The following is a 15,694-nucleotide window of genomic DNA, read 5'->3' as shown; positions in this document are numbered from 1 at the left end:
AGAGGAGCAGACCACCACTACACTATGTATGGATGACAAAAAAGCAAAAAATTGGACTTGCGGGGAATCGAACCCCGGACCACTCCCATGCTAAGGGAGTATTATACCACTAAACCACAAGCCCGCGTTGTTTTTGGGCCAAAATTATAGGCCCATGAACCTCCCATCATTTAATCCATCTCATGTCCAATTTGCCTTTCACTAGTTAAATAAATCATGTGGTCCTGACCGAATGTACCCTACAACATTGTCAGCTCCACAAAATTTTACCACCATCACAAATAATTGCAGTCCCATCAGCCCAAGCATCCGTAAAATCTTCCGCCCTGCCTAGATTCTTTGTCAAAGCTGACTCTTTGACCTTCTCCAATACCTCTACTGGCTGTCCACTGGCAAGCTCTGTCCCAACAAGCCCAGGATTCACCAAACTCACGTGAATAGGGCCCTGCAAGTTCAGCAGTCAGTCCACTCGCGAGACCTTGGAATGCACCTGAGAGCATTGCAGCCTCGGGCCAAGTAGGACGATGGCGTATATCGGAAGTCGCCGAGGTAAATGTGAAAGAAGTGGTTTCTGACTTGTTCACATAGTCACTTGTGGTGATGACCGTGGCTATCGAGGCTGGAGCAAAGACTCGTACGCCCATCAAAGATTGATAATATGGATATTAGTGTCTGTAATCCCACCGGCGACGTCAACCCTGTCCCCCCACCCCCCCTCTTTCAAGTGTGGACAGGAGGAATGGAGCCGAGTGACGGTATCGTCCAGTTTATCAGGCTTCGATCCGGATATGGTCACTTGTGCCCAATGCTTTAGTAATGATTCGGGGGACAAGATAGCCTATCCGGAGGTTCCTCCAAAGACGAGGACGCGCTTGTCTTGCAATATTGAGATATTTGAAACTTTGCATTTCAACTCAGTGTGATAATCGAAGTCACGGAAAAGGTGATAGAAACGGCATTCTGAGAGAAGAACAGCCTGGTATCAACGGCGATTATGCTCCCACAGTCAGTTTGAATATATAGGAACTTTTTTCCTAATCAGGCGATTCTTGAGACAAACACGCTTGACGCAAATTGTGATTTGATAGCTTTGATAACGAGCGAGTCGGTCCCATGTGAACTCAAAGTGTAAGCGTAGATCGAATAGATGCATACACTTACCGCCAGATCTGCTACTTATTGAAATCCTTTCCTCATAGGGTTGTCAAAGGTGCAGAGACCGCTAACCCAAGGCAAAGGGATATCATGCAGAAGCCAATCAATAACATAATCACGAATTTAATTAGCAGTGCGATCTCAATCACCCAGGTTGCAGACAATGTGCAAAGCAGAGATTCAGCTATCTAGGATATAGCCATGGCCGTGATGTTTCTGAGGAACCAGACGGCGTCTGTTGTATCTCGCAATCGACGTAAAGATGCAAGAGGGCCCTGGCTTCCATCGTCTGGCTAAAAAATGGTGCCTTAAGATCTCTCGCAAATTGTGAGGATTCTTGAATTGACTTTTCTGTTTACGCCAACTTCGTCAAGTACTAATGTGTCTAAGAAAGATAGAAGGGCATGTCATGGACACCTTGGCTTTCTACAAGCTCTATGTGATAGAGCTACATCCGACTGGGCGCTGCAATCGCCACGACATGGTTTGCTGTCTTGGGTTTGGGCTTTGGGCCGATGCGACAAGGGTGGCGGGGGTTGTTACGGCAGAGAAATGGGCCGATCGATGAGTTGTGCAATCCGAAAGATTCCAGATGCAACAAGGATCCAATGGACAGCATCACAAACGAAACGTTGACTGCCGTTATTCTTCTTGCACATGTAGAACCTTTACAGTACAAGAAGAAACCGGAACCAAAAAAGTTAGAGTGAGTTGAAAACGAGACCACTAGTCCATTGGGACGGCACGGAGGCTTTGATCAAGAAGAGAGAGTCATTGAATTTTCACGAGAGCATGTCTATTCCACTTTCTGATGCCGTTCTCCATAATGCTGTTGGTAGTTATAGCACTCCATGGGGTGAGGCCGGTAGGTGGGAATAGGGCGATGTGGGCTGTCGATAGTAATGAAAAGGCCTGTCAATTGTGCACCTCTTATACTTTTGCGTCTGAAAAGGATGATTGTTGCTTATTGATGCTATATTTGAGGAATGGTATGATGCGGTAGGACGTCAGTACGTATGAAGAAATGCAAACAGATCTGTCGTCGCTTCTTGAACGCCTGAGATGCCGGCAAACTACTCTTCCGAATGAACAGTTCTTTGGTTTGCCCACCGGTCAGTACGAAGCAGCCAAGTTCCTAGAGATCTATTGCCTTTTAAATGACCAATATCTCCTTTCAACCTGCTTTCAGAACCTGAAGGAGCTGGGATCGAAGACCATGGGTCCGAGGTTCTATGCCTCTAATTTCGACGACGACCTAGACTCGATAGACAATATCATGGCTTCCCAGTCTTGATTCATCAGCCTGGCACAGGGAATCACCTCTGATCCGGCAAATATAGACGAAGAGAATCAGGCTCGTAGATTTCTCGATCAGACACTTTAAGAAAAGTGGATTTGGTAGTTTCAGATTGCATTGCAAAAGCTGGCTTTGCCGCATACAATCACGCTATGTTACTGGGAGGCGTTGTTTTGAGCCAGGAAGACGCGTTAATATGTCGATGTACTTCTGGTTTCTTCTACAATTCTACCATAGCGCCCTTGCGTGGATGTGCACGAGCTGCTGCATGAGAGGAAGAGAGGAACATTGCACTTGGATTTGCAGTCCTTGAACTACATATTGTCGCTGTAATGATTAATATCGGAACCAGACTATTACAAACAATCTAGAATTGAGTGAGTGACAATATGATACCAACTGATCATACTTTGATCGAGTGAAGTCGATGTAATTGGGGACATGAACAACTCTGTTGTATACACTATCGCCCGTACAAAACAACCCCATCTGGTCTATGGCTCCAATGCATACGCATCGGCTGCTTGACAGTCTACCAACACAATCTTCAAGTTATTATTTGGACATACTTGACAATGGATCATAGCATAAATTGCAACATCTTCTAGTGGTATCTAAGGAAAATCATTCAAAACATATGGAGGCAACAGTAGTACTCTCCAATATCCATAAACCGAACAAAAAACAAAAAGGACGAACCCAAGAAGTTCGACCATAACCGGGCTTGCCACAAGCTCGAATTGAGAAATTGAGGAAAAGAAAGGTCTATCTATCCTTATGTGCATCTATCCAAACAGATCAATCATTTCACATGCATATGTACTAATGAATGAGGATATATAAGGAGTCATCTCACAGCATACATGACATAGGATCATTTTTAAGCAATCTTCGCAACGTGCTCTTCACCTGCTGGCGGAGTACCGGCAGTGACAGCAAACTCATCGCTATGTGCCGAAGCCTTCTCCTGGGACTCCTGGACTTCAGCGGGACCGAAACCGTACTGAATGGCCATACTCTCAATTTCCTCATCAGAGAGGTATGGTAGTTCGCGAGCGGCACGGACATAACTAATCTTCTCGGTGTAACCCTTGGCAAAGATAAGATCAATCTCTTCGAGAGATCGTCGTGCAGTTTCGGGGTACCAGAAGTAGATGATTGGCAAGAAGCAGGCGTTGACGATAGCGAAGAAGAGGTAAGTTCCCCAGCCAATGTTTGAGATCATGACAGGGGTAACCATGACAATCAAGAAGTTGAACAGCCAGTTGGTGCAAGTTGAGAGTGCGTTAGCCTTGGCACGGGTCTTGATAGGTGAAATCTCAGCTGGGTACAACCAGGGCAGGGGGAGCCATGTTGCGCCAAAGCTGGCAATGTACGTGAACAGACCAACGGCAGCACCCTTGGCAGCGCTAGGGGTACCAGGAATCAAGCAAGCAAAAGTGAGGACCATGGAAAGACACTGGCCCACAGTTCCATAAAGGAAAAGCTTTCGTCGTCCGACGCGTTCGATCAGGAACCAGGACATGGTGGCAAAGATGGAATAAACAATCATGTTAACACCACCTAGGAGCAAAGACAAGGTATGTGTCTGGCCGATGGAGGTCTCGAAGAGAATAGGGAAGTAGTAGATGACCGCATTACAACCACCAATCTGCTGCATGAGCTGCGAGGAGGCACCAAGCAACATACGGCGGAGGTGTTGGGTCTTGCCTCCAGTAAAGACAGCACGGAGTGGAGTCGATTGGCCCATTTGACCGGATGCGCGAATAGAGTCTAAGACCAAGGTCTTTTGCAGCTGAACACCGTGGGAGTTGATCTCCTCATTCATCAAAGCCGCAATAACCGCTTCTCCTTCTTGGTAGCGCTCTCTCATGAAGAGCCAACGAGGAGACTCGGGGAGGAAGGCCATCCCAGCAATGATTCCAAGACCAAAGACGATCTGGAATGCAATGGGAAACCTCCAGGTCAAGTCATCCGGACCGTAAGATGCACCGAAATCAATCCAGTAAGCAATTAATGTTCCGAAGGCGATCACACCACCCTCGATACAGATCAAGAGACCACGGTTGGTGGTGCGGGAGCACTCAGCCTGGTACGTGGGTATAGTTGAGGTGTTGATACCGTTACCGACACCAGTGACGACACGCCCGACAATAAACTGAGCCAGGGGAGCATAGTCATAGTATGCGGTGACCTGGATGATGACACCGAGAATCATGATGGTTGCGCCCAACATGACGGATCTGCGACGGCCCAGCCAATCGCCAAACCAGAGGATGAACATGGCACCAAGGAGACAACCTATCGTCAATATCAGTGGGGGTTTTCTTCCGGGTGAAAGGAGAGACAGCGAGTGGTAACATACCAATTTCATAAATGGCAGTCACGGTGCCTTGCATGGTAGAGTTGCCATCTGTTGCAGGGAAGACAGTGTTGAAAGGTTTTGCGCTAATGATACCGCTCATGACACCCTCTGCAGGACAAGGACGTTAGCATGATGATCTAGTCTTTCACATGTCAATATGCAGCAGCAGCAGGAGTTACTTACGGTCATAACCGAAGAGAAGAAAACCCAAAGTTGCAATGGTCGAGATGGACCATGACAACTTCTTGCCGGACATGCCGGCGAACTGAGGAACAGCCATGATGAGGAGTGAAGCACCAGGTTGTCTCGTTTCTCGAGTGTATATATACTTGGTCAAGTATACGTTTCTTGTCTTTTGTTTTATTTTGTTTTGTGTCCTCCGAGAACCAGCCCTGGGAAGAGGAAAGGACGAAAACAACACACGAGAAGAGAAAAACACTAAAGAGCAACAACAACAATGCGACGAGAATGCAAGGGGACGAAAAAGAAACGCGGAGGGAGGAGACGATCTTTAAGTAGACGACCGGAGGCACGCCTGCACCTTCCCCCGATTGATAATTTGACATTCGCGTCGGCATCCCCAGCTCTTTCCTCCGGAACAAGAATCCACAGCTCAAGCACGCCAAGCGCCGAAGAGACAGACACATGGTGGGCAATTACAGAGTACGTACCGAAAAGCGCGAGTCTCTTTTTCAAAGCTGATAATGCAACATGTGCCTGTGTGGGCGGACCCGTTTTGAGTCGTTGACTGTGACGGAGGAGGCACGCCGGTGGGGTCGCCCACCCAATAGGCGCCTGCTGATCTCCGCGATGAACACGCCCTAACCTCGGATGAGTGGGGAAATAGTGGAGAGGGGCTTCTGTTTCAGGGCCAGCCGGCGTTGGGATGATTTCCTACTGGCTGGGGGCGTCATGCTGTATCCACCCATCCTTGAAGCCTGTCCCACAAGCGGGGGCCTGACTAAGATTTCTCTCCGGCCTCACTTGCCAGATTCATCTCGACTGCCCCCTCTCCCGACTTACGGCGACTTTCTATGAATATCACGCAGGCTTCGTTCGCCTGGGGTAAATACTACTGCTACTACTGCTGCATGGCAAACAGAACTTGCTGCGTATCGTAGCTCGATCTAGAGGGAACGCGCCGCACCACGTGATAACTGGACATGTCAGGCAGCCAGCCAGGTAGGATGGAGATACGTCGGCTTCAAACTCGCTCGGCTTGCCGGACAAGAAAAAAAGCATCAAAGCAACCACAGGAACACAAACTCAAAAAATAACGAGGAAAAATGAAAACGAACGCCTTTCCCGTCTTTCGGCACTACATTTAACTTTCCCGTTCGCATTCTACGAGCGAAAAAGTACGTCATTCTTGGTTCGTTTATTCGCTCAGTGATTCCGGCCGCTTTGATTGGGCTGGAAGTTATGTTACGAAATGAAATGTGGAGACGCACTGGCGTTTGTTCTATCCACCGGTCCACTTGTTATCTACTCTGTACATTATAACTACGTAGTATAACTATGTAGTACTCCGTACTAAGCTCTTTGATCCTCTCCCACACTGCTGGCTACGTATTCTCTCTCTCTCGTACTCCGAAGACACAAAGGAACTCGGCAATGCCTCGGTTGACGGCCTGCTCGGACATTGCCGATCTGTCTTGAATTTCGTTGTTCGCATGTTGGTAAATTAACCCGCGCCGTTGATGGATGACGGATGCTTGCCTATTCCGCTTTATCTCGCTTGAACGGCTGAGAAGCTGCAGAGTGCACTATGCATAGGAGGAGGAGACACCAACATCTCACCCCATCCCCTCTTCCCCGCTCCCCGACTTCTGTCTACCCTAGTCATGGCTCATTTATCGATTCTTTCATCCCATGTGCCTTGCCTCTGCAGACGAGCCCCAAAGATCGAACGGCGACATCTCAACGGCTCGTCAAACCTTCCAAAAAAAGACATGACCGAAATGAGATCGCCATCATGCCTTCTGTCTTTCCCTTCCCGGTATACTTTACCAGCATCTCACCACGCAGCTGTCTCTGCGAGATTGGGCGTTAGTCTGTCTCACTTAGTACCTGTTAGCGGTATCCATCCACGATCCACATCAAATCAACCACGGAGATATCAGAACCAGTCACACAACCGTTGAAGGCGGGCCCTGTTTCCTAGCCACACGCGCCTGCCACTCGTTTTCTGATCGTCCCGGATGGTTGTCAGCCAAAGCATGTTAGATCATGTAAAGAAGTTCAGCTGTATCCGTGCGGTGTCATGAGAATTGTCCTGGGCATTGGAAAATTGATGATCCATCCGTCGGAAGCTCGCATAATATTTGATAATGGTTTTTCTTCCTTGGGGCCGTGTCTTGGACCCGACAAAGAGATTTTCATGCTATATTGGTGGGGTTAGGGCTTGCTACATACGGGAAATTGCGTCATCGGTATTTCTTAAACCATACTCGAGTCTGTACGTAGTGATTGATAGTCATATCACTGTGGCATATAGCTGCTATGCCTAACCGCTCATCGCAAGACATCCAAGATACTCTCTCTTCTTGCAGTTTACCTTGACTACTACTACGTACTCACTCTGATTTGATTTTGAAAATCAAATCTCAATCTGACCGTCTACAACCAATAAGATCTATTATTAAGAGGAAATTTTCAAACCCACCGTATGTTGGTTGGTCGCTGTGGACCTGCTCTTACTAACTAATCGTCAGTACGTGCCTTCAGTGGGACCACCATGTGTAGACCGCAGAGAATGCTAGAGATTCATTCGCTTTCCAATAGTACTACGGAGTACAGAGGGCCGCGTTTAGCCGGGAAGTATTATAAATGTTTGCTAATGCAACATTGTTATTTGTGATAATAATCGAACCAGTTAGGTCTTTGATACTCATACCGTACATGATGGAACGGAGATAGAGTGAGTACATTAAGACCCTCCGAGACCAGCAGGCAAGATACGGCTCGCTGATATTCGACCTCATCACACACAGCCCGTTGGGAAAATGCAAGAACCCAAACACTTTCAAATCTGATATATATGCAGCGTCCTTCACCAATCGCGCTGTCGGGAGTCGGTTGGTGGCATTAGAGGCGTACCGCGTAGTGAGTCCGACTACTCATGTTCTTTGTTAATCGATACACCACCCACTCACACTCTCCGCTGAATATCCTGCTGCCACTCCCATTGACCATCGCCAAAAGCTCTTGAAGCCTCTATCCCTAGCACACGTCGATTTTTAACTACGTATTCTTTGTCAGGATGCTCCTTGTAGATCCTCGCAATCTCCTCGTTCTTGGGGCCATTCTGATCTACTGACCATGGGATTGCTCCGATATACCGCCAGGCCCTCTCTGGTCCCAAGACTGCCCTTGAATCACCAGTGCACGCGACTTGCAAGGCTCTTGTGGCAGGGTCGTGCACACATGGACAGAACTTCGAAGGGTCGTGGATCTTACTTTACAGATTTGAAATGAATTCTACAATTCATTCAAGTGCTAACTTAGATAGCAGTCAGCATCTCTAACAACAGATCAAAGCTGGTTCGGGGTTAACAAAAAATGTCTCGGTGAACTTCCCTTAAGAAATAATCGGATAAATTCATATCACACCTATATACAAGGAAAGGTATCGTAACAAGGAAGAACAAAGGGACAAGAATTATTTGTCCTCACCACGAATCTAATCAAAGAAATATCGACGCGTATATCATCATGTCTGTATAGTCACATTTCGTCGTCCAACAGCTTCTTCAACGTGGAACCCGAAGACAAGCCTGTACAAATCTCGTAGCCAGGTATATTGCCCGTTTTGCACCATAGACTGTACCGCTCGTGCTACGTCCACGGCTCCCACAAGGCCTGGCGCTCCAATGACCCTAAAGGCAGGGTCGGTGGTGACTAACTTTTTATATTGTTCAAGCAGGGACACTTGCCATGGCATTGTGCCGAAGGAATCCGACGAGAGAGACTTGCTGAAGGAAGACAGCGTCTGGTTACCCCCTCGTTGATATCCTGTATCCATGGCTGCTTTGGTTATGAGAAGTTTCAACCGGATGATATTCGGATCTTCGGCCGATGTCACTACTGTGTTGGTCGAAGATGTATGCTCGGATGTACGTGATCGGCCTGACAACGTCGATGAACTCGAAGACCATTTGTTTTGACTGGCTTGAACTGCCTGCGCATGTCCAAGTACGAGAATATTAGGGATTGGTGCATCTTCCGGCGAAATCGTGGCTGTGTCCTCAAATATTGTTGTCGGAGTCTCGGGGTTCAACTGAGAAGCCGAATCCTCATCCACGATCATCACAGGTGATTCCCTGGCCTTCTGCATGGCCTCGGAAAAGTTGATTTGACTGGGTCTGGGGGTTCCCCTGTCTGGCCGAATCTGCGTCCATCCTTCACGGAAGAGATCGCAGAGCTCCCAGCAAGCTTGAATGGCAGACCCCAACAGTTCCTCGTCAGGGTTCTTGCCTTCCCGCTTGCTTTGCCGGATACTGAAAAGCATCTCAGCCAATGACCAACAAGCATGCAGCAGCGAGTCTGTCTCTTCCTCTAGATGCATCCGCTGTTTCATGAGTCGATGACATAGTGTTATATAGAAATCAAGAGTGCGCTCTCGGAACACTGGTGGTAGATTATGATCGCTAGCATTATAGAGATGGTTGTTGAGCTCAAAGCTGACTCGTAATACAGAGTCTGCGTCTTCGTTCTCTCTGGCGCGGACTTCAAATAACGCCTGGCAAAAGTCCCGGCACAGGTCCAATGTAGGGTCAACTTGCGACGCATAGTCAACTTCTCGACCTTCGTATAGTTTTCGACATAGTTTCCAGCATGATTTCCATGCTAATTCCTGCATATCCCCTTTGCTCGTCGAATTGAACAGACGTTCGCGATGGTTAGAACTCAAGTTAGCAAGCGTATTGCAAAAAGTCCAGCACTCATCGAGCGCTGTCCATAGGGCAATGGTCTCGTCTTTCCGAGTGTGAATGCCTGTATTTGGGAATGAGAATCTCTTTCTCGGCGTTGGATCTGCATTGACCGTTATCATTGCGACTGGCGAGTTGGATGCCACTGATGCTGGTGGTGGTGGATCAGCATCATTGCCTTCAGGTATATCTACTTAAGGTTAGTCTAATCATCCCCATGTATTGACACGATGCATACTCACCCTCGAGGCTGGTAGAATGGCGTCGATCAAGGTCTTCGATTTCCTGTCGCGTCTGCGCGCGTGGTGTTGCTCTATCCGACCAGTCATTCGCTGGAGGGATCGTTGTGGTCAGTGGAGGTGGGGATGCTGGGCTATTGGCGGACTTCTAGAATAGAACACGCGTATAAGCCACGATTGTTATACCACATGAACATAAGACTGCTAACCTTGTTCGCCACTCTATCATTGCTGACTATAGTCTCTTTTATATTGGCATCACCGGCGGCTGAGGTTGCCTGTCCATCATTCTGGCGATGAATCTGGGTTGGGCCTGTTTTCTGTACGGACGTTAGAATCTGTCTATACGTTATACGTCACAGTGTTCAACACTCACCCCAATAAAGTCGCCAAACCCTGGCGGAGCATGAATAACAGATTGAGGAGCATCATCATCGGATCGGGGCATCGAGCCAAAGAATTGGGCATTTGGGGTTTTTATCTGTACAAAGCACCACCATTAGTACATTTACTCCTGCGGGTAAGTTGATCCGTAATATGGCTATCGCATACCGTAAGTTCGGGTTGCATAGAAGTCAATACTCGCTTCCCAGCTGTGATATGGGGAGGTGTTGTTGGTTTTGGTTGTTCTGCGGCGGGCTCCTCAATAGCTGAAATGTTGGATCCGTGATCGTCGTCGGACGAGACTCCATTATCGACTGGATTGTTTTGATCCATTGTAATGACAGAGGACGGTGTTTGGTTACCGGACGCAACGCTAAATCTAGTTGTAATAGTCAGCAAACAGCCATACAACAACTATCGTGTTGCGACAAAGTGACTTTACATTGACCGTTCCGCTGCCGTAGAGGCTGATTGACTGGAGTTTCGGCGATTCGTCCGCGAGGGCCCCAGCTTACTCAAGGACGCGGGGATCAATGGGGATTTCAGAGAAATCATTGCATGAGTGATGGCTAGCAGAATGAACCATCCATCAATCTTTGGAGATTCGTGTCATTGGGGGAGGATCGGGGTTACTTACCATAACACCGTCACGCTTGCGATTAAACAACAAAGTATTAGGATAACCGGAAATAAGTTGCGATGTAGGGTAATCAAAAATGGGTTGTTTCACAGAGTCGAAGAACAATTGGCCAAGGGTTGCACAAAATCACTTTTGGTGAGTGAAGGTGTTGAGCGACACCCAGTATACATATATCTCGGTCAACAACAAGCTAGCTCATGACTTTTTCCCTTGATATTAAGCTTCCTCGAGGCGTATATGTCATTGCCCGAATGCGCGCATAGTATAGACGGAAAACAAAAAGTATGGACGAAAGGTAGGTATGGACGAGTGGGGAAGAGCTGTCTGCCCTATCTGGCTGAAGCCCGAGGTCACGAGTAGAACTCGAGGTGTGTTAGACAGAAAGCGACATTGTGAACCAATCCTTCTGGACGAGCTGAAGCTGACGGCGCAGATGCATCAACACAGACAGGTAGACAGGAAGGCGGACGGAGGTAGATGTTGTAGAATAAATTGGAGCCGGTGGTACAGAGTCAGTCGATCCGAGAAGGAGAGGGGAGAGAGCACGGGTCGGGGTAGGAGAAGAAGCCGCTGCGTGACGGCCTCGCACTATTGCAGCGACAGCCACGCGCATTGGCTGCGTGTTCCCAGGGCGCTGGTTAGCCCGTCATTAGCACAGCTGCTAGACTCTCCTAGACTCTAGTAGAACTCTAGTCGACTGCGCTGGTGGCTAACCCTCCGCGCTGATTGGCATCGCTGCAACGCTCCTGCACGTTAAGCGCCACTAAAGTCGCGCCTTTTCCTATTGGAGGCCACAGGCCATACACTCTGTGCTACGAGTATAAGTTAGTTAGTTTCACGAGAAAGACGCGATGAGACTATCCTCCCGTCGTCCCAATAGTCCGGTACGATCGAACCCAATAAACTGTAAATGGTTGTCTTTGAAATCTTGATATTGCTATGGAGTATATACTTCGATCCTCGCGCGCATCCTGACAAACAAAGAAGCACTAGACCAAACGCCTGCTGTAATGTAATGCTAATGCGGCAAATCAAACGAAACTAACAACAAACTTTTCTTCATGACTCGAGCTCGACTCTTCACGAACTGGATACAAGGGCATTGACAACATCCTTAAATAGCGCTGTTGCAGGCGGCAATGCAAAAGGAGGTGCACGGTCGAAGATGCCCCCAAGATTTTCCAGTTTGAGGGTGGGCGTTGTTGGTTGTTGAATGCTACGTGTCTGCTCCAACGTTTTCTGACCAGCTCGACGAAAGATATTATCAAGACCAGCGCCTACGGCTGAGAGTTGCCGTCCCGATTCTTCTGATGACTCAGCCAGCGCCTGGATATTCCGGTTGGGATGACTGAATCGCCAGAGATTTGCCGCGACATCGATCGCAATATATCCTCCATTGTTCGGATCGGCGAGAAACTTAATTGGGGCATTCTCCAATCCAGACTCGGATAACGGAGTCATGGTCGAGGTACTATAAACGGTTATGCTGTGGGTTGTCTTGCGGCTGGGCTGGCTAGGCAGATTTGCTCCCAATGTCTTGGTCACAACGGCGAATGTATCTGTTGACGAATCCACAGCCAATGCAATGTTCTTGAATGAGCCCGAGCTTGACGACGCTGGCGTTGCAGGAGTCTGTATCACATCATCGACGACGTTCCAGACCGCGAGAGACTGTTCAGATAGAATGATCAAGTACCGACCCTGGAACTCGACGCTTCGAATGCTATCAGCGGAGAACACCTGACGACTACAGTACACGGACCATTGTCGAGTGTCAATGAGGTGAACCGCATTTTTCAATCCCACAGCAAGAATAGACCCATCTTCAGAAAAGCTCATCGCACCCGTGGTAATATCATGGCCGGCATATGACAAATCTATCGAGGTAAGATTCTTCCAAGTATGCTCCATTGTATTTGAACGAGATTGCGACTTGGCAGAAGTAGTGTAACGAGCAGTGGGCTGCCAAACTTTGATGGTAAGGTCCGAGCCAAGTGTGACGAATTCAGATCGATCCGATCGAGCCTTAAGAGAGAGAATCTGGACTGCTTCGCCGGATAAGGCTAAATGAGGGGTCTCAACCCGCGTTGCAAGTTCCCAAATTCCTTGCGCTTCACTCCAATGCCAGAACTTCAAGAACACTTCCTTGCGCTTCTGCAACTGTGCGTTGTCAAGAAGAGGGCCTAAAGATGGCTCGACATCTTTCTGATGTGGACTCCAAGAATCTATAGTAGCAAGACACTGACCGTTTCCACTGAGTTCCATGAATTCCACATTTGGTGGCAGGATTGGTGTTCCTTCAGGTCCTTTGTTTAAGACTGTCACATTTGTTCGTGCAAGGGCTTGTCGGGCAACCTGTAATCCAGTCTGAATATTGAAAGTTTGAAGGAAAGTAAGACTTGAAGAGTCGCCGCTAGGGCTTGCCAAAAGTAGTTGCTCAGGTTGACGAGGATGAAGTATAGCAGGCAACCCGGCACCAAGGCTGCGTTCGACGCTTCTGTCGTTGATATCGACAAGTGCCTCAAGCGACGAGGGTAGCTGTAACCCGTCGATTGTAGCCACCGAATTCAACTCGGTTGCGGAAATCACTGTGATAGACCTGTCTGCAAATTGAACTGCATATAATGCTCCAACCGAGGACAGTGTGATACTGCGAATAGGAGAGGATAGATGAGGCAAGAAATTTCGGCGTCCGGAATCAAGTTGCCAAAAGACTAAGACGGACTCTTTTCCTCCAGAGATGATGTAATTTCCTGTTTTATTTTAGTGTCTTTCAACTAGAATACCCGAGTAAAATGAAGAAAAGGCAGTAACATACCATCTCTTGACCACCGAAGAGAAGCGACAGCTTCGCGGTGCCAATGCAATCGCTGAAGTAGAGGTAGACCAGATGTACCCTCTCGGCTAATAGAACTCAAAACATTATTGTAGACCAGAATCACACCAGAGGCATCGCCAATAGCTATGTCGATTGTCATAGTTGTATTCTCTCCGATAACAGCAATCTGCGATTCTCGAACATCCAAGCAAGTAATATGCTTGACGGGAAGTCTGTACTCTCTCCATTCGTAATCGTCGAATGTCCCCGTTTCCTTGGACTTCGGGCTCAATGTTCCAATGATGAGTTGCTGGCGAGCACAAGCAACGATGAATTGACCACCTTGAACAACCTTGAGATGTGTGATAACATTCGCAGTGTCAAACACCACTGTCTCTGGAGCATCTTTTCGTTGCGTCCAATCCGTATTCACAGCAATATGGCAACGGGCACCTTTCGTCTTGACTGCAAAATATGCCATGCGCTGTTTTTCCTCGTCTGGTACTTTGAGCGGAACAACCTCGAGGAGTGATACTTTGACAAAGTTTCCTGGGCTGGTGGTTTCTCGACCTGCGTCCCAATCCCATTGTATGAGTCTGCCGGAATGGGTCGAAATATAGAGATGCTGGGGGTCCGATGGCACGAGCTGAAGTCCTGTGACGTGGGATGAATCTTTCATTGTAAGAGTCTTGACGGGTCGCTGTGTCGCCAATGAGTATACTTGAACGGCATCGCCGCGACTCAAGAAGAGATATCTAGACAACCACATGATTAGTTCAAGACGATCTCACCACAAGAGACCCAACACAAAACATACTTTTCATCTACAGAAAACACTGGATCGATATTGAAGATGTTCCCCCGGAAAACCAGATCAAGAGACCATTCTGAAGCTTGCTTCTTCTTCTTCTTTTCCGACAAAGCAACAGCAGCATCGCCTTTGTGCAGGATTACATCGGTTTTGAGTCGTTTGCTTCGACCAGCCTTTGCATCTTGACTGGCATCTGCAGGCCGTTGTCGCTTGACTGCTTTTTCTGTTGGCGACATCTTTGCTGGCAACTGACTGAGCGCAAAGAATGCGAATTCAAACAACGAACAGACAGCCAATGTCGGTCCGATCACCTTTGGAATCTTTTTTCGATAAAAAATAAAAGTGGAGATCTCAAGCAGTCCTGGACTAGCGTCTTGGCGTGGGTTAAACCAATGAAAGTGCCGTCCAGCTACTTTTAGCGTCGTCGAAATTCTATCAAACCAAAGATACCTACCGCGTGCTTCGTTTTCTTCCTCTTTGCACGCCCCAGGACAAGACCAAGTCATATCCTCACCCTTTCCATCTCCATTAGTCGCCGTTGTCTAGACAAAAGTCAATACACAAAAATGATTATTCCCGTCCGTTGTTTTTCCTGCGGCAAGGTACGGTTTTTGTATTCTGTCTCAAAGCTTGCGAAATTCTGACAAGTTCTAGGTTGTCGGCGATCTCTGGGAGCGATACCTGCAACTCCTCGATGAAGGTGTTCCCGATGGGTAAGATGCAATCGCTCAACCTTCGAATTCTTGCGATTCTCTTTGCTGACTGCTCAATAGCGATGCTATGGATCAACTTGGTTGCAAACGTTACTGCTGCCGAAGAATGGTCATGACACACGTTGATTTGATTGAAAAACTTTTGCGGTACGTACAAATTCTACTACATGCAGTAAAAATCATCTGCTAATCCAAATCAACAGATATAACTCATCGGAACGAGAGAAAGCCAAGACCCAGGCCTAAGTCGAGGCGCACTGTTACGAATTAACGAAACTCGAATGTTATAATATTACGCAATCGCTCCTTAGAATGGATTGATTATTTGGACTATTACTATA

General features: G+C 47.8%; 4 protein-coding genes and 1 non-coding gene across 5 annotated transcripts; 1 reads left to right on the top strand and 4 right to left on the bottom strand.

Annotated features, from left to right (window-relative positions):
- Nucleotides 1-52: 52 nt before the first annotated feature.
- EYB26_009611 lies at nucleotides 53-124 on the bottom strand. The gene has a single exon. It is a non-coding gene; the product is annotated as a tRNA-Ala (tRNA).
- Nucleotides 125-3,332: 3,208 nt separating this feature from the next.
- On the bottom strand, nucleotides 3,333-5,097 carry EYB26_009610 (uncharacterized protein; the record flags this gene model as incomplete). Its single annotated transcript, XM_054268860.1, has 3 exons — nucleotides 3,333-4,753; nucleotides 4,818-4,925; nucleotides 5,001-5,097. 3 exons carry the CDS (start codon nucleotides 5,095-5,097, stop codon nucleotides 3,333-3,335), a joined length of 1,626 nt encoding a protein of 541 aa, XP_054124835.1.
- Nucleotides 5,098-8,529: 3,432 nt separating this feature from the next.
- Nucleotides 8,530-10,926, bottom strand: EYB26_009609 (uncharacterized protein; the record flags this gene model as incomplete). Its single annotated transcript, XM_054268859.1, has 6 exons — nucleotides 8,530-9,938; nucleotides 9,991-10,135; nucleotides 10,197-10,307; nucleotides 10,364-10,468; nucleotides 10,540-10,750; nucleotides 10,814-10,926. The coding sequence occupies 6 exons, from the start codon at nucleotides 10,924-10,926 to the stop codon at nucleotides 8,530-8,532; spliced, it is 2,094 nt and encodes a 697-aa protein (XP_054124834.1).
- Nucleotides 10,927-12,091: 1,165 nt separating this feature from the next.
- On the bottom strand, nucleotides 12,092-14,876 carry EYB26_009608 (uncharacterized protein; the record flags this gene model as incomplete). Its single annotated transcript, XM_054268858.1, has 3 exons — nucleotides 12,092-13,764; nucleotides 13,830-14,584; nucleotides 14,647-14,876. 3 exons carry the CDS (start codon nucleotides 14,874-14,876, stop codon nucleotides 12,092-12,094), a joined length of 2,658 nt encoding a protein of 885 aa, XP_054124833.1.
- Nucleotides 14,877-15,206: 330 nt separating this feature from the next.
- On the top strand, nucleotides 15,207-15,599 carry EYB26_009607 (uncharacterized protein; the record flags this gene model as incomplete). Its single annotated transcript, XM_054268857.1, has 4 exons — nucleotides 15,207-15,242; nucleotides 15,295-15,353; nucleotides 15,414-15,500; nucleotides 15,557-15,599. 4 exons carry the CDS (start codon nucleotides 15,207-15,209, stop codon nucleotides 15,597-15,599), a joined length of 225 nt encoding a protein of 74 aa, XP_054124832.1.
- Between the last annotated feature and the right edge of the window lie 95 nt (nucleotides 15,600-15,694).

The sequence above is a fragment of the Talaromyces marneffei genome, chromosome 8, assembly GCF_009556855.1.
Source record: "Talaromyces marneffei chromosome 8, complete sequence".
Taxonomy (NCBI): Eukaryota; Fungi; Ascomycota; class Eurotiomycetes; order Eurotiales; family Trichocomaceae; genus Talaromyces; species Talaromyces marneffei.
Note: the sequence above shows the minus strand (reverse complement) of the source record. Positions and strands in the feature narration are given on the sequence as shown.